General features: G+C 33.5%; 2 protein-coding genes across 2 annotated transcripts; one reads left to right on the top strand and one right to left on the bottom strand.

Annotated features, from left to right (window-relative positions):
* The first annotated feature begins 4305 nt into the window (after positions 1 to 4305).
* On the top strand, positions 4306 to 8898 carry LOC115967209 (protein NLP2-like). Its single transcript, XM_031086266.1, has 4 exons — positions 4306 to 5157; positions 5954 to 6001; positions 6115 to 7117; positions 8015 to 8898. Exons 1-4 carry the CDS (start codon positions 4306 to 4308, stop codon positions 8896 to 8898), a joined length of 2787 nt encoding a protein of 928 aa, XP_030942126.1.
* A 2847-nt stretch (positions 8899 to 11745) lies between these two features.
* LOC115967385 (pentatricopeptide repeat-containing protein At2g17140) lies at positions 11746 to 16654 on the bottom strand. The gene is made up of 3 exons (XM_031086468.1): positions 13990 to 16654; positions 12771 to 13009; positions 11746 to 12202 (listed from the first exon to the last, which is right to left on the bottom strand). Exons 1-2 carry the CDS (start codon positions 16494 to 16496, stop codon positions 12883 to 12885), a joined length of 2634 nt encoding a protein of 877 aa, XP_030942328.1. The 5' UTR covers positions 16497 to 16654; the 3' UTR covers positions 11746 to 12202; positions 12771 to 12882.
* Positions 16655 to 19683: the final 3029 nt, after the last annotated feature.

The following is a 19683-nucleotide window of genomic DNA, read 5'->3' on the forward strand; positions in this document are numbered from 1 at the left end:
TTGAGGAAAATTGTTTTCATAGATAAATACCAAAATATCCTCATAAAGTTTGAGTTGTAAGTCACTCCAACTTATGTTAGGTAATTGAGAGTCACTGACTGATACATATCATAAAATTATATTCTCACCATAAGGATGGTATTGTAAAAGTCATTCCAATATTGAAAGTCATTTTTAATTACTGTGCTACTTTCTATTAATTTACTGTAATTCTAGAATGAAAGTTAAAACTTTTCATTGGACTAGAGGACTCGCAAGGAGGTTCATCAAAAAAAAAAAAAAAGACTCGCAAGGATTCTTTATCCTTTTTTATTTAGTACTGTACAAAGTAAAAATAAAAACTTAGGGTTAAAAAAGAGAGGTCATTGTTATTCTTTTTGACGCACATACCAAAGCACTCCTGTGAATCATATGAAGCTGGAAAACCGTTATGGATGGGTTGCATAAACAGTACCAGTTTAAATATATATATATATATATATATATATAAGAGAGAGAGAGAGAGAGAGAGAGAGAGAGAGAGAGAGAGAGAGAAATTCATTAAGCAATAAGCAACTACTATTTTAAGATATAATGATACCACCGCGCACCCTTGGTGCAATGGTCACTCTATAAGTATAAATACTTATGGGGTGTGGGGGGTAAGAGCCAAGGACCTTGGTGCAATGGTCACTCTATAAGTATAAATACTTATGGGGTGTGGGGGGTAAGAGCCAAGGTTCAAGTCTCCAGAAGGAAATTTCACAGATATATACACTTAAATTAAATTAGAGTAGAAATTCTATCTTATATAAAATATATATATATATATATATATATATATAGTGATGAATGTGATTTAGTGCCGGTTTGGTATTGATGAGTTTTAACCATTTATTTTTATATAATATAGAATTTTAACCAATATATCATATTGTTTTCAGTGAAGACCTTCGAGATTTGAATCCCTTAATTGCAACTATGAAATTATTAAAGTTTTAAATTTATGAAACATAAACACTAAATTGTGTAATTTTTCTAAAAGATTCAAATTTCAAATTTAACCTCAAAGTTATTTCTAGTTAAGAGAAATTAAATTTATAAACGAGTTGAACTAAATTGTATATTAAAAATTTAAGATTGTTTAATTAATTTAATTGTGAACATGAGTTAAACTCGAACATATTGCTAAATTAGATTGAGATTAAATTTTGTAAGGATGTGGTGTAAAACTCATGTTTTACTTCTCCAATCCTAATATGCCACATCATCTTATCACACATTTAAGAATAAGCACAACCACGTCCAATCAATTCTAATACTTATATAAAAATCCAACCAAATTAGGAGTTTATTGAAATATTATTAGGTGTGGTAAGATGTATTGAATTTGAAATAAAATACTGATGTAACAATCTTTTATTGAATGATGTAAAATATAGGTTTTACACCCATCCTTACCAAATTTGGACTCAGTTAGATTACATGTTCAAGCTTGGTTTATTTTTTTATTGAAAAAACTTGAGCTTGTTTATGAGTTAATTTATTAAATTAACTTATTCTTTTTGAATATATAATAAACACTATGGTTAAATTTTTTTACCCGTTCACAAATCTATATTAATAACTAATAAATAAACTATAGTTGAAAACTTGAAATCATATTGTTTGAGTTAACTAAATAGAACCATTTTTATTTATAAATTTATGAAAATTAGGTTCACAAAAATTTTGTATTGTTAGAGATATATAAAAATTTTACTAAAAAATGGATTATCTATATTATGAATAAATTATGAATAAGGATTTGATATCTTATGAACTTTTTTATAAAATTACTTAATCCAATTTCAAGTCTATATATATTTAATTTTATACACCTAGACATATATATATATATATATATATATATACTTATCTCAAGACTCATATTTTCAAATTGTTTGTGAGCACATTATTGTGTTTGAATTTGACTTGTTTAATATTCAACCCTACACTTAGGTATGAACTTTGTTCATTTGCTAATAAATAAATATAAACAAAAATTTTCTTGAGTTGAGCCTGAATTATTCAAAAACAACTCGGTTCGTTTACAATCATAAAAATAAAAAAATAAAAAAATAAACTCTTAAGTGAAATTAGCAAAAATTTGACAAACCCTAGTTTTGAGTCTGGACACAAGGGAATAATGTGTCATTATTAGGAGGACCATGTAAATTGTACCATACCAGCTGCATTGTTTATAAATCAAAATATGAATATATATATATATATATATATATATATATAATATGCTTAATTTTGTTTTTGAGAATCATACATAATATGTGCAGGCAAGCTTGGGCTGTAGAAAGTATCTAATTTTTTCCATTTGAAGGGAGAAACATACGAATAAACCTAGCACGACAACACGTACAACATATATATATATATATATATATATATATATATATTAACCATGGTTAAGGACCCAAACCGCTATAAAGTTTGCATTAGAAATTAATTAGAATCTTTTTAATATTGATGGTTGTCACCAATCAAATATCTAACATAAAGTAAGTTTCAGTTAGCTCAATTGGTAAAATCTCTGATGATTGTATAACAAATCTAGAATTCAATCTCCGCCTACACCAAAAATTAATTGATATCTTCGTCTGATGATAAAAAGCTATCATCAGGAATGAACGCCAAAGGTTGAAACTCGATCTCTCAAAAAAAAAAAAAAAAAATTATCTAACATAAAAATGAGGCCCAAACAACAAACTAACCATAGTTGTATTAATTGTTGTTAACCCTAGAGTTAACATAATGCTTTTTTTTTGGATATTGTCTTAGAATCTTTTTAGTCAATGGACCCACCAATAAAATATAAGAATCATTTTCTTAGAAATTAGTTGTACATAAAAAATGTTAAAAAAGGAAATAAAAATCAGAGGGCTAGGGCTAGCTAGAGCCTCAAATTTCTTAAGGAAAAAATAAAAATGGAAAAAAATGAAATTTATATATGGACCTAATTAAGTAATGTAAGACTCATCCTTTTCGGTGTTGCCTGCACGTGTGTTCTACACCCATTTGACAGTTTGTAAGTAGAAAGGCAAGGAATTAGCTCGTGAAGACATGTGGCACACAGATAGCACATCAACAAGGCTGTAATCAAGTTTTTCATAGAAAAGAAATGTGTTTATAAATACATAACATGGACGTACGGAGAATCATAAGGAAGAAGTATATTTGAATATCAATCTCTCTCTCTCTCTCTCTCTCTCTCTCTCTCACTAAGAAAATTGAGAAAGAAATGCATGAAAGCATGACAGAGAGCATGGATTGTTGACTTTACAAGCACCTTATACGTATGGTGAATGAAGAGGATGGCATGTAATATATATGAGAATTGAGAAGCTATAAGCTTTTAATTACTTTTTTTTCTTCTTCTTGTGGGTCCTCTTAAATAGGAGATTCTCTCTAGGATTTTATTATTATTTTTTTCCTATGTTTATTTGGGGTCCTTAAATAGTAGTAGATTCTCGAGACACGCACAAACATAGCCAAAGGCAATAGTACTATTCCAAAAACAAGAGCAGTGCAGAATTGAACTGGGAAAGTAACCTATAGTATTCATTTGCTTTCTCAAAGGAGAGAGACAATCTGCTATAGTAGCTCTTCTTTGTTGTTGATATTATAACCCAGCAAGAATTGTGGTGGACATGCACAACAAGTGAGATTTACAAGAATTTCAACAAAGTGATCATGTGAGTTGCTTTCTCTTAATTCTTTCCTTGTTTGCTGTCATATCTTCTTCATACATATAACCATCACTTCAGTCTGTTTTCAAAAATGATTTTTTTTTGTCCCTATAAATCTACTTTCTTGATCATGTTTTTAAATCACAGAAGATTTGGTTTTTTTTTTTTTTGGCTTTTGGTTTTTGATTGTCATGGGTAGAAATTAAAGCTGCTGCATGAGATTTTAAAACCAAGCAATTTAGAGAAGTCTATACGGTTTGTGTGAAAACAAACCTTCACATGTCAAATTTTCAAGCAAAACCATACTAGGTTTTATGTTTTCAACCTTTTAAGAAATCTTTATGAAACTGCAGTAGGTTTTTTTCTTTTCTGAAATGCATTTGTGATTGCAATTCACAAAAAACAACTTTTGTTGACGATGTTTCTGGGACTCGGATAGATTTGGTTTTTGGATACAGGCAAAGGGATTTATATATAGTACTTCATGGAAGTTCCTCTTCTTCTTCATCTTCACGTGTATTGGATCGTAAAAGCGTGATCTTCTCTGCACAAAACTCTTACTTCTGCGCAATCTCTTTGTGAAATGGAAATCGAAAGGAAGCTCATCATGGAATACAGTGGCTTTACACCAAATAATTGTACAGCATATGGAAACTTCTCAGACAATAACACCATGGCATCAGATTTCATGGGTGAACTTTTATCTGAAGGGTGCTGGTTAGAGACCTCAACTGGTGGTTTCAACTTTTTGCCTCCAGCTCCTTTACCTACTACTACTCCGTCTCGTGCTCTCAATGACCCTTCACATTACTATTTGCCTTCTTTTGACTCAAACCCTCATCAGCAAATCTATCAAGAAGATCAGACTGAGGGAGTTTTTCCTGAATCAGAAAGCATTCTAGTAGATGGCAATGAACTTGGCAGAAGTTGGTGGATTGATCCAAGGGCAAATCCTGGTACTTGTTCCTCGGTGAAAGAGAGATTAGTACTGGCCGTTGAATACTTAAAAGAATGTACAAAGAACATGAATGTGCTTATTCAAATATGGGTGCCAATAAGGAAAGGAGGGAGATATTTCCTTAGCACGTATGACCAGCCTTATTCCTTTGATCCTAATAACAAAAGCCTTGCAGATTACAGAAATGTTTCAAGGGCTTATCAGTTTGCAGTTGAGGAAGATAGAGAGGAATCTGTTGGGATCCCAGGTAGAGTTTTCTTGGGAAGGTTGCCTGAGTGGACCCCTGATGTTCGTTTCTTTAAAAGAGATGAGTACCCACGTATTGGTTATGCACAGCAATATGATATTCGTGGCTCTCTAGCTCTTCCTGTTTTTGAAAGAGGTAGTGGAACTTGCTTGGGAGTTGTTGAGATTGTCACAACCAATCAGAAGATCAATTATCGACTTGAACTTGAACATGTTTGCCAAGCTCTTGAGGTTCTTCTTCTACTTCTTAATCTTCTTAAACATGATCCATGAATAAAATTGAAAATTATATTCATTTTGACAAAAGAAATATGTAGCTAAAACAAATTTTAAGCCAATATGTTATTTTTTCTTTAAATATGATAGAATTTGAACTTATATTGTCTCTTCTTAATTATGATTATTTTTTATTATTAGGCCAGAACACCAATCTATTATTAAACATTCATATAGTTAATAAGAACTGGATGGTATTAAACCAACATATACACCATCTACATTTTTAAAATCCAATATCACTTATTTTATTCTAATCATTTTCTATTTATATGCACTAGTAGAAACCATCATTGATTTCTTTTACCCTCCAATTTGGTCTATATTGCTTAATTTATGTGACAAATTTTGTTATCTTAAAATGACAAAAACATTCAAAGTTATCCACATCGTGAGAGAATCTAGAAGCACCTTTATAGATATTATGCTCTTATTTCCATTTATGCTGTCTATTCTTTTAGGTGTTGTGCCTCCCCCATTTGCATCATTCAACTTTTGTTATTTATATCTAAGCTATGCCTTCTCTTTTTGCCTCTACTTTGATTATGGCTACTTTGTTGAATAAATTTCCCTTTTGCATGAACTTTCCTTCTTCTTTTTTTTTTTTTTCTTAAATAAAAATCCTTCTAAAGGCTAAGATGATAATGGGTTTTTTTTCTTCCTATTCTTCTAGTACAATCACTCATCTATTACGTGTGATCCGTATAAAATGCAACGTACTTCTTTCTTACAATTGTATTATAATTTGCAGGCTGTTGATCTCAGAAGTTCTCAATACTTCAACCCTCCTACTGTGAAGGTATGAGGATATGTTACTCCTTTACAATAACTTTTTTTTGAGTATCTATAATTTTGATATTCATTTGTAATTAATATTATATATAGGTTTGCTAATTAATTTCTTTTCCTCAGGCCTGTGATGAGTTGTACCAAGCAGCACTGAATGAGATGGTAGAGGTTTTGACATCTGTTAGCAAGACACATAGATTGCCTTTAGCCCTAACTTGGGCCCCTTGTGTCCAACAAGGTAAAGGTGGATGCAGACATGCTGATGAGAATTTTGCAGAGTGTGTTTCAACTGTGGACACTGCTTGCTATGTTGCTGATCTAGTAGTATTGGGGTTTCTTGAGGCTTGCTCTGAGTACCACTTGTTTCGAGGCCAAGGAACTGTTGGGACTGCCTTCACTACAACAAAACCATGTTTTGCAACTGATATCACTGCCTTTAGCAAGAAAGAATACCCTCTCTCTCATCATGCTAGGATGTTTGGGCTACATGCTGCTGTGGCAATTCCCCTTCGAAGCATCTATACTGGCTCAGCTGATTTCGTGTTGGAGTTTTTCTTACCAAAGGATTGCCAAGATCCTGAAGAACAAAAGCAAGTGCTCAATTCATTGTCCATTGTGTTACAACAGGCTTGTAGGAGTCTACATGCTGTGGTTGATAAAGAACTCGAGGAAGAAGCAATCTTATACCCAGTTAAGGAAGTGGTAGTTGCTTCAGATGGGAAACCAACCAGTTCTACTACTACGAATTTGAAAGAAGCTTGTTCAAAAGAGTCATCCTGGGTTGCTCATATGATGGAGGCACAGCAAAAAGGCAAAGGTGTGTTGGAGCATCAGGAAGAAGAACCTAATGAAGAATTCAAGGTGACAACCCATTGGGATAGTACTCAAGTGGGGTTGCGAAGTGGGCAAGCATTTTCAGACTTTGGGGCTCAACTTCAGCAAAGTTCTGAGTCCAAGGGTAGTGCTGAGGGTGGTGGAGATTCTTATTCTTATGGTGGCCGACAATCCTCAGGTGGAACAAAAGCTGGGGAGAAGAGGAGGACCAAAACTGAGAAGACTATCAGCTTGCCAGTTCTAAGGCAATACTTTGCTGGGAGCCTCAAAGATGCTGCTAAAAGTATTGGAGGTAGGAAACAATCCATTATCATTAATAGATAATTAACCTGCCAAGTATAGACTTAATGTAACATCATTTCTATCCCTATTTACATGCTCCTTCGTTATAGAGAGAGAGCGAGCAATATTAATATGACTCTTAATCTCTTATTTATTTTCTTTTCACTATCATTTTTATGTTCTTTTCGAATTCTCCTGCTTAGGCGTAGTTTTACTATTGGAAATGTTAGAAAAATAAATAAATTGCTATAGCAAAATATTTCAATTTCTTTATATATACATGTCTATATAATTGAAAAAAAAAAAAAAAAACTTTCCTAAGCATTGAGCAGCCTGCTATTAGCATATAGGATATACCTTATTTCTTTGTATCTTAGAAAATAATCAGGAAACCTATTCATCCTAATTTGTAGATTTTATGCTAACTGTTTTAATAAGACATTAGACATATAAAAAGTGATAATACAAGTTCTTCTCACTTTCTATTTTATGCTTCATTCTGATGGCAACTTACTTCTTTAAGCTTAAATTCTTCACAATGGTTAAAAGTAACCATTTTTGGCTGCTCACTGGTTGCAGCATCAACCTCTAGTTATATGAGATTCCTTTAGCCTACTCTCTTTATATTTTTTTCTGTATATTTATTTTCTTTTTATTAGCATCTTTTATCATAGTAGTGGCAGCTCACAATCCTTAATTGGCATCAAATAATTAAATTAAGTATACGTTTGGATTAGCTTTTTTTTTTTTCTTCTTATTTACTAAAAATTGACAAAAGTACAGTGGTACCTAAAAAACATTTGAGACTTTAAAAAACTATATGAAAAGCAAATTTAAGCTGTTTTTTAATTCACTCTTATACCCTAAAGCTATAATATAGTTGGCTCACAACTTCTCTCAATTGCAGTGTGCCCCACTACTCTGAAAAGGATATGCAGGCAACATGGGATTACAAGATGGCCTTCTAGAAAGATTAAGAAGGTAGGTCACTCTCTGAGGAAACTCCAGCTTGTGATTGATTCAGTCCAAGGTGCTGAGGGTTCCATTGAAATCGGATCTTTCTATAATAGCTTCCCAGAATTGAATTCCCAGCAGGCAAACAGTCCTTTCTCATCCTTGAACATGAGTGACTCAAAGCACCCACACTCTAAACAAGAGAGTAGCTTATTTAGCTTTGGTTCTGGTCCCTTAAAATCTCCAGCTTCTTCATGCAGTCAAACTTCTAGTCCCAGTATCTATTGTACCAATGGAGTAAAGCAACATAGCACAAGCACTAATGCTTTAAGTAGTGCAGAAACTTTAATGACTGAAAACCTTGGTGGGATTTTGCATGGGGCTTGCAGTGATGCAGAACAACATGCCTTGAATCTTCAACAGGAACCAAACCTTATTCATAGAGTTGAAAGCCTCAAGTCATTTGGAGAGCATCCGGGTCTTGAAACTCTATCTTGCTTACCAGAAAGTAGCAGCCAGAATTCAAGAGATGGGGGTGCTTTTAGAGTTAAAGCTACCTTTGGTGATGAAAAAACCAGGTTCAGCCTGCATCCCAATTGGAGTTTTGGAGCTCTAAAGCTAGAGATTGCAAGGAGATTCAATTTAGATGATGTTAGTAGAGTTGATATCAAGTACTTGGATGATGATAGAGAGTGGGTGATTTTGACATGTGATGCTGATCTTCAAGAGTGCATGGACCTATTTAGAGCATCCCAAAGTCACACAATCAGACTCTCACTTCAGCATGCTTGTAATCAAAGTCTTGGAAGTCCCTTTGGTTGCAGTGGCCCGTCTTAATTAATTAAAAACCATAGCTAGTTTCTGTTTACCCATTGAGAGCTACCAGCTTGTCAAATGGTGGAGACAATTAATGTTGATGATTACAAATTCTAGGAATATTCTGTTCACTTTTATGTTTATCTTTTAAGCCATTCGATCTTAGTTCGAAGATCAATGGGTATTTTAGATGGAATAATAAATTAATTATTACATATGAAATTATTAATTAGGACCATTTTAAGCATTTTGGCTTTCACAAGAATCATGTTATATTACATTAAAATATTGTTTTTCATTTACAAGCTTATACCAACAACAACAACAACAACAACAAAAAAAACCTTGTTCCTTCCTTATAAGATGACTAATTTTGATTACAATATCACTTTTCATATGGTTTCACCACAAATACTAATTGCAATAGATCACTTTTCATATGGTTTCACCACAAATACTAATTGCAATAGATCACTTTTCATATGGTTTCACCACAAATACTAATTGCAATAGATCACGTAAGTAATTATGAAAAAATTGGTATCATGAGATATAGAATAAAAAATAGAGTTAAACAAAACTTAACACATAATTTAGTTGATGGCTTGAAGTCTTTTAGTAGATAGGGTTGGTATGGGAATTGGAAAGCCGATCTGGAACTTGCCCTCTTTTCTTTTTTTGCTTTTATTTGTTTGTAGATAGAGAATGTATATCATGTATCTTCTCTTTTATAACTTGTGAATTCTACACAATTATGAACATGAAAAATGCATGTTTTATATATAAGAGTCGTGTAGAATTCACACAATGTGAAAGAGAAGTGATATATCCAATGTATGAGATAATTATTGTTGTAATAAGGTTGGTTGGGAATTTACATTTTAAACTTCCCATACAGTTAGGATCTGCAAAGGAGGTCCCATATTAATTGATCGGTGCTATTAGATAGAAAACAAAGATTGTTTTATACTGTGTAGAGAATACTATATAAATGTCAAGAAATTGTTTTAAAATACATCCCTTACATGTTGAGAGAGAGAGAGAGAGAGTATCCCTTGCACATGTTTTACAGGGAAGAGATCTAGCACCCTCTATTCTAATTGTCCGTTACAAAATATCCACATCCTCGAAGAAAACTCTCATTGATACTATAATTTTTCCCTAAAAAATAAGGAAAGAAACACAAGTACACACTCACTGGTAAATAAATTCACAATTTAAAACAACACATGCCTCATACAAAGCAAATAGTAGAGCTCCCCACTTTAAGGAACCCACCAAAGGTATATAGAGAATTAGAAGAAAAAAAAAAACTCTTTAAATATAGGAGTTGAACAACACATGCCTCATTTTTTAAGCCAAATGCTAATTTAAATTTAAAATATACAATCAATTCATACAAACTAGGGTTATATTTCCACTTTATATAGAGAAATATAGGAGTTGAACAACACATGCCTCATTTTTTAAGCCAAATGCTAATTTAAATTTAAAATATACAATCAATTCATACAAACTAGGGTTATATTTCTACTTTATATAGAGAAAATGGTAGAACTGCTCACTACTCCTAGTAAACTATCAAAAGATGCAAAAGCAAGAGGCTTACCACGATGAAATTTCTTTGAAGGATAAAAGTTAAACAGTAAATCTGTAAAGGTCTCCTTTTAATAGACCAAATGCTGATTCAAATTCAAAATAACAATTCATACATAACCTAGGACTTCAATAGGATCAATTTGAAACAAAACTCCAAGTAATAATAACTTTCTCAAGAAAAAAAAAAAAAAATTAAATCAAATACTTGACCAAATATTTAAAACACAATGACCAAGACCCATGCAAGACTTAGGAACTGGGAAAGAGACTTTAAAAATCAAATAAGCATAATTAGAAGAAGAGAATTCATAATCTGTTAGTTTTTTAAATGCTTTCTGCCGGTCCAGGAAGTTTGCAGTAAAATTACCGTAACTATTTGTAAAAAAGGTCCAAATTGCTAGTTTTTTATGCATTAGAAACTAGAGACACAGAGCTATTCAATGATTTTTAGCTCAGAGGCTAATTATTTTAGAATTAACCCATATTTGATTTTGACTCTACCCAAAAATTTGGTTGAAATTCTGTAAGGATTTCACCAGAATAATGTTTGAATTTTGCAATGTTATTTCATTTTTCAAGGGACACTTTGGTATCTCTCTTTCCTAAGCAAAGACCAGTTTTTGAGTTGGGAATGCAGTCTCATTTCATGAGGGACCATCTGTTACTTGAATTCCACAATTAGTTGGACAAAGAATTCTACATTACCTACATCAATTAGTTGGGATCATGATAAGTTGAATTTACTTGAATTCCACAATTAATGTAAGACTTTGGTTTACTATTTCCAGGAATCATGACATTTGTGGCTCTATACTGTAAGCAGGAGTACAACTCACCAGTACGGGATAAGAATAATAATCAATGACTCTTTAAAGTGGTCCAAGACCGACCACAATTGAAAATTTGAACCTGAGTCATGTTGTTGGCTCAAAAGATGGGAAATATATTTAAAATGGGAGCATATTGATTATAAAGAGTAGTTGTTGGTATCAGCAGAAAATCCAATTTCATATCCAAGACAGGGACCATTAAGTTTCATAAAAATATGAGACTTTCAAGACACCCAATGGGCATCTAATGGTCTGACTGACCTGGTCCAAGATTTGATGCTCACCAATTACTTACTAAATCTAACTTGACCCTACTGAAATCTAGGAAAGATCATACTAATCAAACTGTGAAAAAACCATTCATCTGATATACCATGCCCGTTCACACTGCTTGACGTAGGCCATCAACAAACATAAATGCAGGTGGTAGTTTGCAACTCTCAAACAGTAACCCTTATATTAAAGTTCTTTAAGGCAACAAACATTCCCTTTCTCCTATTAATCAGTCAGCTGCACTAGATGATACATATTAAAATAATCAGATAAACATGAAACTTGATATTGATCTCCTTGCTGTTACTCATTATGTACAGACTTTAGTGGACTAAGCACATTATACACCACCAGAAGAAAAGTACGCATACTTATTTCCTTGATTGAATAATATGCATTGGCCTTTCTGCCATTAAGGTCTTTTTTTTTTTTCTTTTTCTTTTTTCAAATAGTATCGAAATCCAGCTTGCTTGACATAATGAACGGTATACCACATTTGAACTGCTAGTCCCATATGCTTATTTTGTGCTAACCTAATGTATATTCATCAAACAAAGGAAGTGCCTCAATGAGAAGAGCACAACTGTTCAAGGCCAAACCATGCACATCAGGAAGTGAAAATCCTGCAAATTATGGGGCAGATAACATCAGCTACATAAAAAGTTAAGTAGAAAGGAAAACCACACAATTTCATAATCTTGACAAGCAAATGATAAACTGTAACTGACTAGTAAATATTATTGAACTGCAAAAATATTCCACAATAAAGCAAAAAAATAAAAAGGAAAAGAAATCTGACACTGTCTATTCAGAATGTTAATATATGTTAGCGTGATTGATGCAAGCAAGCCTGACTTCCACACACATTAAAGCCATAGTTAGAGTTACTTCCAAGTCCACGATGAATAAGGGCTACTAATTACTAAATATGAAATAAGTGCTCATAGCTGTCTAGCCAGATCACTCCCTCAATATGACCATAAAAAGACTTCTGACTTAATATATTGAAGCATATCAAACATCAATAAAGGCAATTTCATTTTATTTATTGAGAAAGCAGAAAAATGCCAGCAAAATATTCTAATAAAGCCTATATTTAAAATCTAAAAAGCTTATTACTGGGAAAAATCTAAATTCACATTGCCTGGCAGTCAAGTGTAAGAAAAGTTAAAACAAAAACTCTAACCATACCTGAAGTACCTAAAAGAGGCACTTGATTCATCAAACTGCTTCAAAATTGGCATTATTCTATTCCTATAATCTATTACAAATCTTGAGCATTCACCCCAAAGAATTGATAAAGTTAACCGCCACCATCCCAGTAATCAAGAAATTCATTTTTATGGGGCTGCAAACTTGATATGCTACCCTGACCCAAGCCTCTCTGTACCCGCTTAAGAGCTTTCAATGCAATTCCACTGCCATCATCTCTGTCAAAAGATAAGGAAGAGTAAATACATCTATAACAACTCATAAAAAATACATCTATAACAACTCATAAAAAATACATCTATAACAACTCATAAAATGATATTTGCATCACAACAACATTGATAGTTTGGGATAATCAAATTCATTAGTTTCACATGATCAAAACATTATAGATGAGAAATGATAATCAACAATCTAGCATATCCTAGTACAGAGCATTATAGAGCTCCCTTAACATATTTTCGTATCCAATAACGTAGATTTAGAAAGAGAGTCAACGGATTAAAAAATCCATTGAATATATAAATGGTATTTGCAGATGTGTTTGTGAGTGTCTTTAATTTTTTAAGATCTACTCATGTCTACCGAAAGAGGTTGAGCATTGGTGTAATGGCAAGTGCCTTACACCAAAAGCAACGGGTCGTAGGTTTAGTTCTGAGAATTAGTCTCTCCAATAAATTGGAGTAAGGCTGCCTACCATGACCTCTCCAAAGCCCCGCAAAAGTGGGAGCTTTGTGCACTAGATATGACCTTTTTAACTCATGTCTACCAAACTTGGAGGAGGCACAAGTCATGTACAAGTTGTCTTCTATGGTGATCCCAATATGATGTTGCGCTCTACTTCAAGCATTAAAATTCTCCATAATATTCATAGATTATAATTGGAGAACATTTAAACCATAACCAAGTACATATCTCCCAATGCAAGTTGATATGTGCCAGAAATATACACCATCACGCGGTAAGAATAATCTAGGAGCAATACATACCATCTCACTCGTTCATATATTACTTATGACAATATGGACTAATATTTATGTAAAATTTGATTGAAAAGTAATCTAATAAACTTCTACTGAAGATGTGAAGAAGGAAATTTGGTCCAGGTTTAGCACAAAGTAATCACAAGATCAATGATATCAAAAAAGAAAAAGTAAGAAGGAATGGTTCACAACTAGATTTTCATTCAACTATTTACCTGTGAAGTATGTTCTGCCAGTCACTTTTGCCATTCTTATTTGGTTTTCCCTTAAATATCTCCTTTTGATCTCGATAAACCTTGTTTTCCACCCTACCTTCTGAAGCCATTTCCATCATCCTCTCTGCAAGTTCATCAGTCTCATGCTTGTTTCCCCGCTTACCCAGGCCATCAATAACTGGCATGAATGATGCAGGATCAAATCCATATCCTATATTGATCATCTTATGAAGAATTCCACTAGCATCCTCTAACATTTTATCCTTACAGAGTCTGACAATAAGATCTTTATACAGGAAGTTCCCTAGATCAAAATTCCTATCCAATGCAGCTTGGAATAGCTCTTTAGCCTCAGAGACTTCATTCCCAGCAAGTAACTCATTGAACATGAAACTATATAAAGCTTCCTTGTGGCCGCATACACTTAGAGCAATCTCAAATATTTCCTTTGCTAGTCCAAAATCACAAGCCTTGCAGAAAGCTTTAATTACTATTCTGAAGGAAGATATATTAGGGGATATGCCCTTCTGCAACATTTCATCCAAAAGAGCAGTAGCATCTTTGACTCTCCCTCCTTCACAAAGACAATTGATTACATTATTATAAGTGCAAACATTAGGAGAAACACCTCTTTCTCTCATCTCATCCATCAGCCCGTATATTTCAAATATTTGATTTTTACTCCCTAAACCCAGGATCAACGAGTTATAGGTTTGAAGGCTCTTGTTGCAACCTCTTATCTCCATGTCTTTCAAAACTCGAAATGCAGATGATAGTTTTCCTTGTTTACAGAAAGTATGTATAAAAGTATCATAAATCACAGAATCAGGAAGCAAGTTTTTCCTCACCATCTCAGTGAACTTCTTTTTGGCTTCGACAAGCCTCCCAGCCTTGCATAACCCATTAATTATTGTTGAGTATGTGACTAAATCAGGCGTGCATTTCTTCCCATCACTACTCTCATCAACTAGGGCAATATATGAGTTCCCTAGATTACCAAGAGCCGCACTTCCATGAGTCCACATCCCATTCATGATTTCAATTGCTTTGTCCAAATTCCCATTATTACACAGACCATCAATCACAATATTGCATGTCACGGTGTCTAAACCATAACTTCTCTCATTCATCCTTTGCAGTAATTCCTCTGCTTCTGATGTTCTCCCCTCTTTCCATAAGCTGTGCAGCAAGATGTTGCAAGTATGAGTATTTGGTAAACAACTACTAGTCATCATTTCATGCAGAATATTATTGGCTTCAGAGATCCTCCCCTTACTGCAGTACCCATGAAGTAAAGTACTATAAGTTACTGTATCTGGGGGAATACCACTACTTTTCATTAGTCCCATTACCATTCTTGCATCAGAAAGCATCCCATTTTTACATAGCCCATCCATCAAGATGTTATATGAGTAAACACTGGGTTTAATGCCATTGTCCACCATCTCTTTTAGAACCAACCGTGCCTCTAAGAGCTTCCCATTCCTGACCAAACCCAGCAACCATATATTATAACTCTCCAAATTTATAAAATCACCAACTTTTTGCATAGACTCAAAGAGGGTCTTTGCATCCTCCAGCATCCCATCCTTGCAAAACCCCTCCAACATTAAATTATATGTTACAATATTAGGTTGAGGCAACCCCAATTGTTCTTCATCAATTTGCATATCTCTAAAAATCCTAGAAGCTTCTAGGATTTTCCCTGCACTACAAAGAGCTGATATCCTAGAATTGAATGTAACAACATCCGGAGACGAACCATCCTCTCTCATTTTCTCTACCAATTTCTCAGCCTCATCAGTCCTACCTTCTTTACAAAAACTAGATATCAATGTATTGTACACAACCCTGTTGGGAAATATATTACAACCCCTCATCTCATTTAAGAACTCCAAACCTTCATTAGCAAGCCCAGCTCTACAATACCCACGCACCAAAATACCAACACTGAACACATTTGGCTGACAACGCTTTTCAGACATTCTATCAAACACCTCTCGGGCCTCTTCCAAACGACCAGAATCACATAATGCACTCATCAAAACATTAAAAGTATAAGTTTCCGGGCTAATTCCAGCAACAATCATATCCCTATACAACCAATTCACAAAATCTACACGCTTTTCCTTTAAAGCAGACTCAAGAAGCAAATTGTACAAAAAAACCGAAGGAGGCTTTTCTGGGACCCGGGTTCTAATCGATTTGAATTGGGAAACGGCCTTATCGACAAGACCCAATTGGGCTAAGACTCTCACCAGGGAAATGAGACAAGGGTGAGAGGTTTCGACGGGCTGCGAGACAAGGAGGAGTTGGTGAAGAGTGTCGATTTCGCTGTGCATTTTTGCGTGGATAAGGATGCGAGCGACGATGGGTATTGATCGAAGAAGGTGAGAGTGATGAGTAGGTGAAGAGAGAATTCGCTTGAAGAGTTGCCATGCTAGTTTGGGATTGTTGGTGTTTTTGAAAAGAGCTTTGGTGGTGAGCTGAAAGCTTGTTTGCTCCATATAACGTTAACGCTCTCTCACTCTTTTGTTTTGTTTCTTTTAACGTTGGAATGGTTTAGTGTAAATAGTAGTAACGGACTTTTGTATTTTTGTTTGATTTAGTTGGTTGAAGAGGGCGGGAAAGAAGATAAAAGTTTCAGTGTATTTAATGTTTTACTATTTGTTGTGCTTTCTATGTTTTCAAAATATAAAATATAATCTTAATTGAATACCTGTTTTTTTTTTTTAACAAATTTTTTTATTATAAACAAAACAAACCTAGTGCATTTTCAAAATAACAAAAGTAAGAGAGGCAAACAAGGTGGAGAGAAAAAAGTAGCACTCCAATCCAACAAAGTACGGAGAAAGAAGGCTTTAATTTCTAGCATACTCTTCAAGGAGGCAAGCTTTCATTCAATCATTTGATCTCTTTCGTTTCTTGTTCTTTGGTATTTTTAATGCCGGCATTCCTAGAAGTTTAATAACTCACTGTAAGTGCTTTACACAAATGGACCAAATGGAATAAAGTGGACCAAATGAACAGAATAAGACTGAATAGGAACAAGGTGGACTGAATAAGACCGAATAGACTGAATAAGAATGAATGGACTGAAGTCGAAAAAATGGACCGAAGTGGAAAAAATGGACCGAAGGGGACAAAATCGGACCATATAGGATCGAAGTCCACAGATTGGATTGAATAGGACCAATATGGACTGAATAAGACTAAAGTGAACACAATAGACCGAATAGAACCAAAGTAGAAAAAATGGACCGAATAGGACCAAAGTGGACTGAATAGCCTAAATAGGACTAAAGTGGATCAATGTGATCAAAATGAACCGAATAGGACCAAATAGAACCAAAGTAGACAGAATAGATCAAATATGACCGAAGTGGACAGAATAGGACCAATGTGGATTGAATAGACCGAATTGGACCTAAGTGGACTGAATAAGACCAAATAAAACTTTAGTGGATAGAATGGACTAAATAGGACCGAATAGAACCAAATTGGACCGAAGATAACAAAATGGACCAAATAGAACCAATATGGACTGAATAAGGCTTTTGAATATTTATCCTTTTTATTACATTTTTAGGGCTCATAATTTTAATTTATAATGCCTATTTTAGTATTTTCTTTGTATTTTTTAACTCAAAAATAAAAAATTTAGCTCAAATATAATAAAATTTCATACATTTCAACCCAGAAATTAAGAAGAAAAAAAAAGGAAAGAAGTTTTGAGCTAAACTTGAAAAGAAAACTTATAAAAAGAATCAATTTAAAGTCCAATTAGTCGAAAATGGACTGAAGGGGGACTGAAATTGACAAAGTGGACCGAATTGAACCGAGTGGACTAAATTGAACCGAAGTAGACCTAATTGGATCAAAGTAGACCTAATTGGACCAAATAGAATTTGTTTAATTTTTAGGGGGAACAAATTATCTTCAAAAAATTTTAAAGAATAAATTATACATTATATTACAATACAAAATAATTATTTATTCCCATGCATTGCATGGGTTTGCAACTAGTAATAATAACAATAAAAACAAAAATTAGCATGGTAGAGGAAAGGGACATAGAGAGAAAGCAGGAAACTTACAGCAACATGCAATCCAATAACTCTATGTGTTGATCCATAGAGTATTTTTGAATTAATAACTCTGTGTTGATCCATAGAGTTTTTTCAAATTGAAAGAATGGAGAAATCTCAAGAATGAGACAATAAATATAGTTAACCGAAAAGAAAAAGCCACGTCAAACTGCAAGAGAAGGCAAAATTTCTAATCTGGTAAATGGAGAGAACAAGATGTAATATTGGGATATTCATGCTCCTCGAAAATTCTTCATGTGCTCAAAATGTCGTTGAACCACACATTTTTTCTTCAAATGGTAAGCATGTATAAAACGTTCATATTGATCATCATCTAACAAGGAAGAAGGATTAAAACCGTCTAAAACATATGGTTATTCATTGATGTTTAGCTCGCAGGCTAATTCTTTCAGAAATTATCCGTATCGATTTTGAAAATATGTTGGCTGAAAATATTTTGGACCGAAATGGACCAAACTAAACCAAATGGACTGAAATTGAGCCCAAAGGCTGCCATTGGCACGCATAGGAATCTTGGAATTGTTAGGTGCTAGGAATAAGGTCAGCCCATCTGCTTATACAGGTTGATTCAGCAAATCAATGACAAGGGAAAAATAGGTAGTGAAATCTGTGAGGTTTCCGAGGCCTTTGGTGTTTTCATTTTTCAAGGTACACTTTGGTCTCACTCTTTCCTGAGCAAACAACAGTTTGCTTGTAACAAATAAGAGGAGGAATTTGTATCCAAGTTTTTCTCACTTGAAAACCAAGCAGCGCCCCAAAACCACATATAGCTAGCCTCTCAAAACTATGTATTACTATTAGCCTCTCTTTTCTGGTTATCCACGATAAGGCTATAGTAAGGAGATACGCATGGACCTTGCTATTCTTCAAATCACAAGCTACCAATGCACATAGCAATACACAGCTTTATAGCTTCATGTGATAATTTCAAAAACGTAGCTAAGATTTTGATCAGCAATAAAAGCCAATACATAACAGAGAAGACTCAATTTGTCCAAGGCCTATTTAAATCTTATTGAAACTATATCAACCAAAATTAATTCACCATATTCTCACTAACGACATAAATTTTATCATGTAATATTGCCCTGTATAATACTGTGAAAATATTAGGTCACCATATTCTCACTAACGACATAAATTTTATCATGTAATATTGCCCTGTATAATACCGTGAAAATATTAGGGTATGTTTAGTAACTGTTTTTTCTTCTTATTTTCTGTTTCTAAAAACAATTTTCTATTTTTGAGACTAAAAAACTTGTTTGGCAACCCAAAATAAACAAATTACAATAAATGTTCTCAAAACTCAATTTGTGAAGAAAATTGAAAACATACAAAATGTTGTTTTCATTTTCTAATTTTCAAAAGTCAATAGAAACTTACATTTAATTTAATGAATCTGTCTCATTTAATGAGTTAGCATTAGAGTTTAAATCCTAGTAACAACATATTTTAATATTTTCCTTTTTTTTTCTTCAAAAAACTATCTTTTTAATTTCATCTAACCAAACATGTTTTTAATTTCAAAAATACAAGAAAATTGTTTTTTTTTTTTTATATTTCCAAAAATAAGTTTTTGAAA

Source organism: Quercus lobata, chromosome 11 (assembly GCF_001633185.2).
Source record: "Quercus lobata isolate SW786 chromosome 11, ValleyOak3.0 Primary Assembly, whole genome shotgun sequence".
Taxonomy (NCBI): domain Eukaryota; kingdom Viridiplantae; phylum Streptophyta; class Magnoliopsida; order Fagales; family Fagaceae; genus Quercus; species Quercus lobata.

Coding starts and splice junctions, on each gene's coding strand:
- LOC115967209 (XM_031086266.1), top strand. CDS start 4,306: ATGGAAATCGAAAGGAAGCTCATCATGGAATACAGTGGCTTTACACCA. Junction 5,158..5,953: donor ATGTTTGCCAAGCTCTTGAG/GTTCTTCTTCTA, acceptor TATAATTTGCAG/GCTGTTGATCTCAGAAGTTC. Junction 6,002..6,114: donor TCAACCCTCCTACTGTGAAG/GTATGAGGATAT, acceptor TCTTTTCCTCAG/GCCTGTGATGAGTTGTACCA.
- LOC115967385 (XM_031086468.1), bottom strand. CDS start 16,496: ATGGAGCAAACAAGCTTTCAGCTCACCACCAAAGCTCTTTTCAAAAAC. Junction 13,010..13,989: donor TGGCAGAACATACTTCACAG/GTAAATAGTTGA, acceptor ATCTTTTGACAG/AGATGATGGCAGTGGAATTG.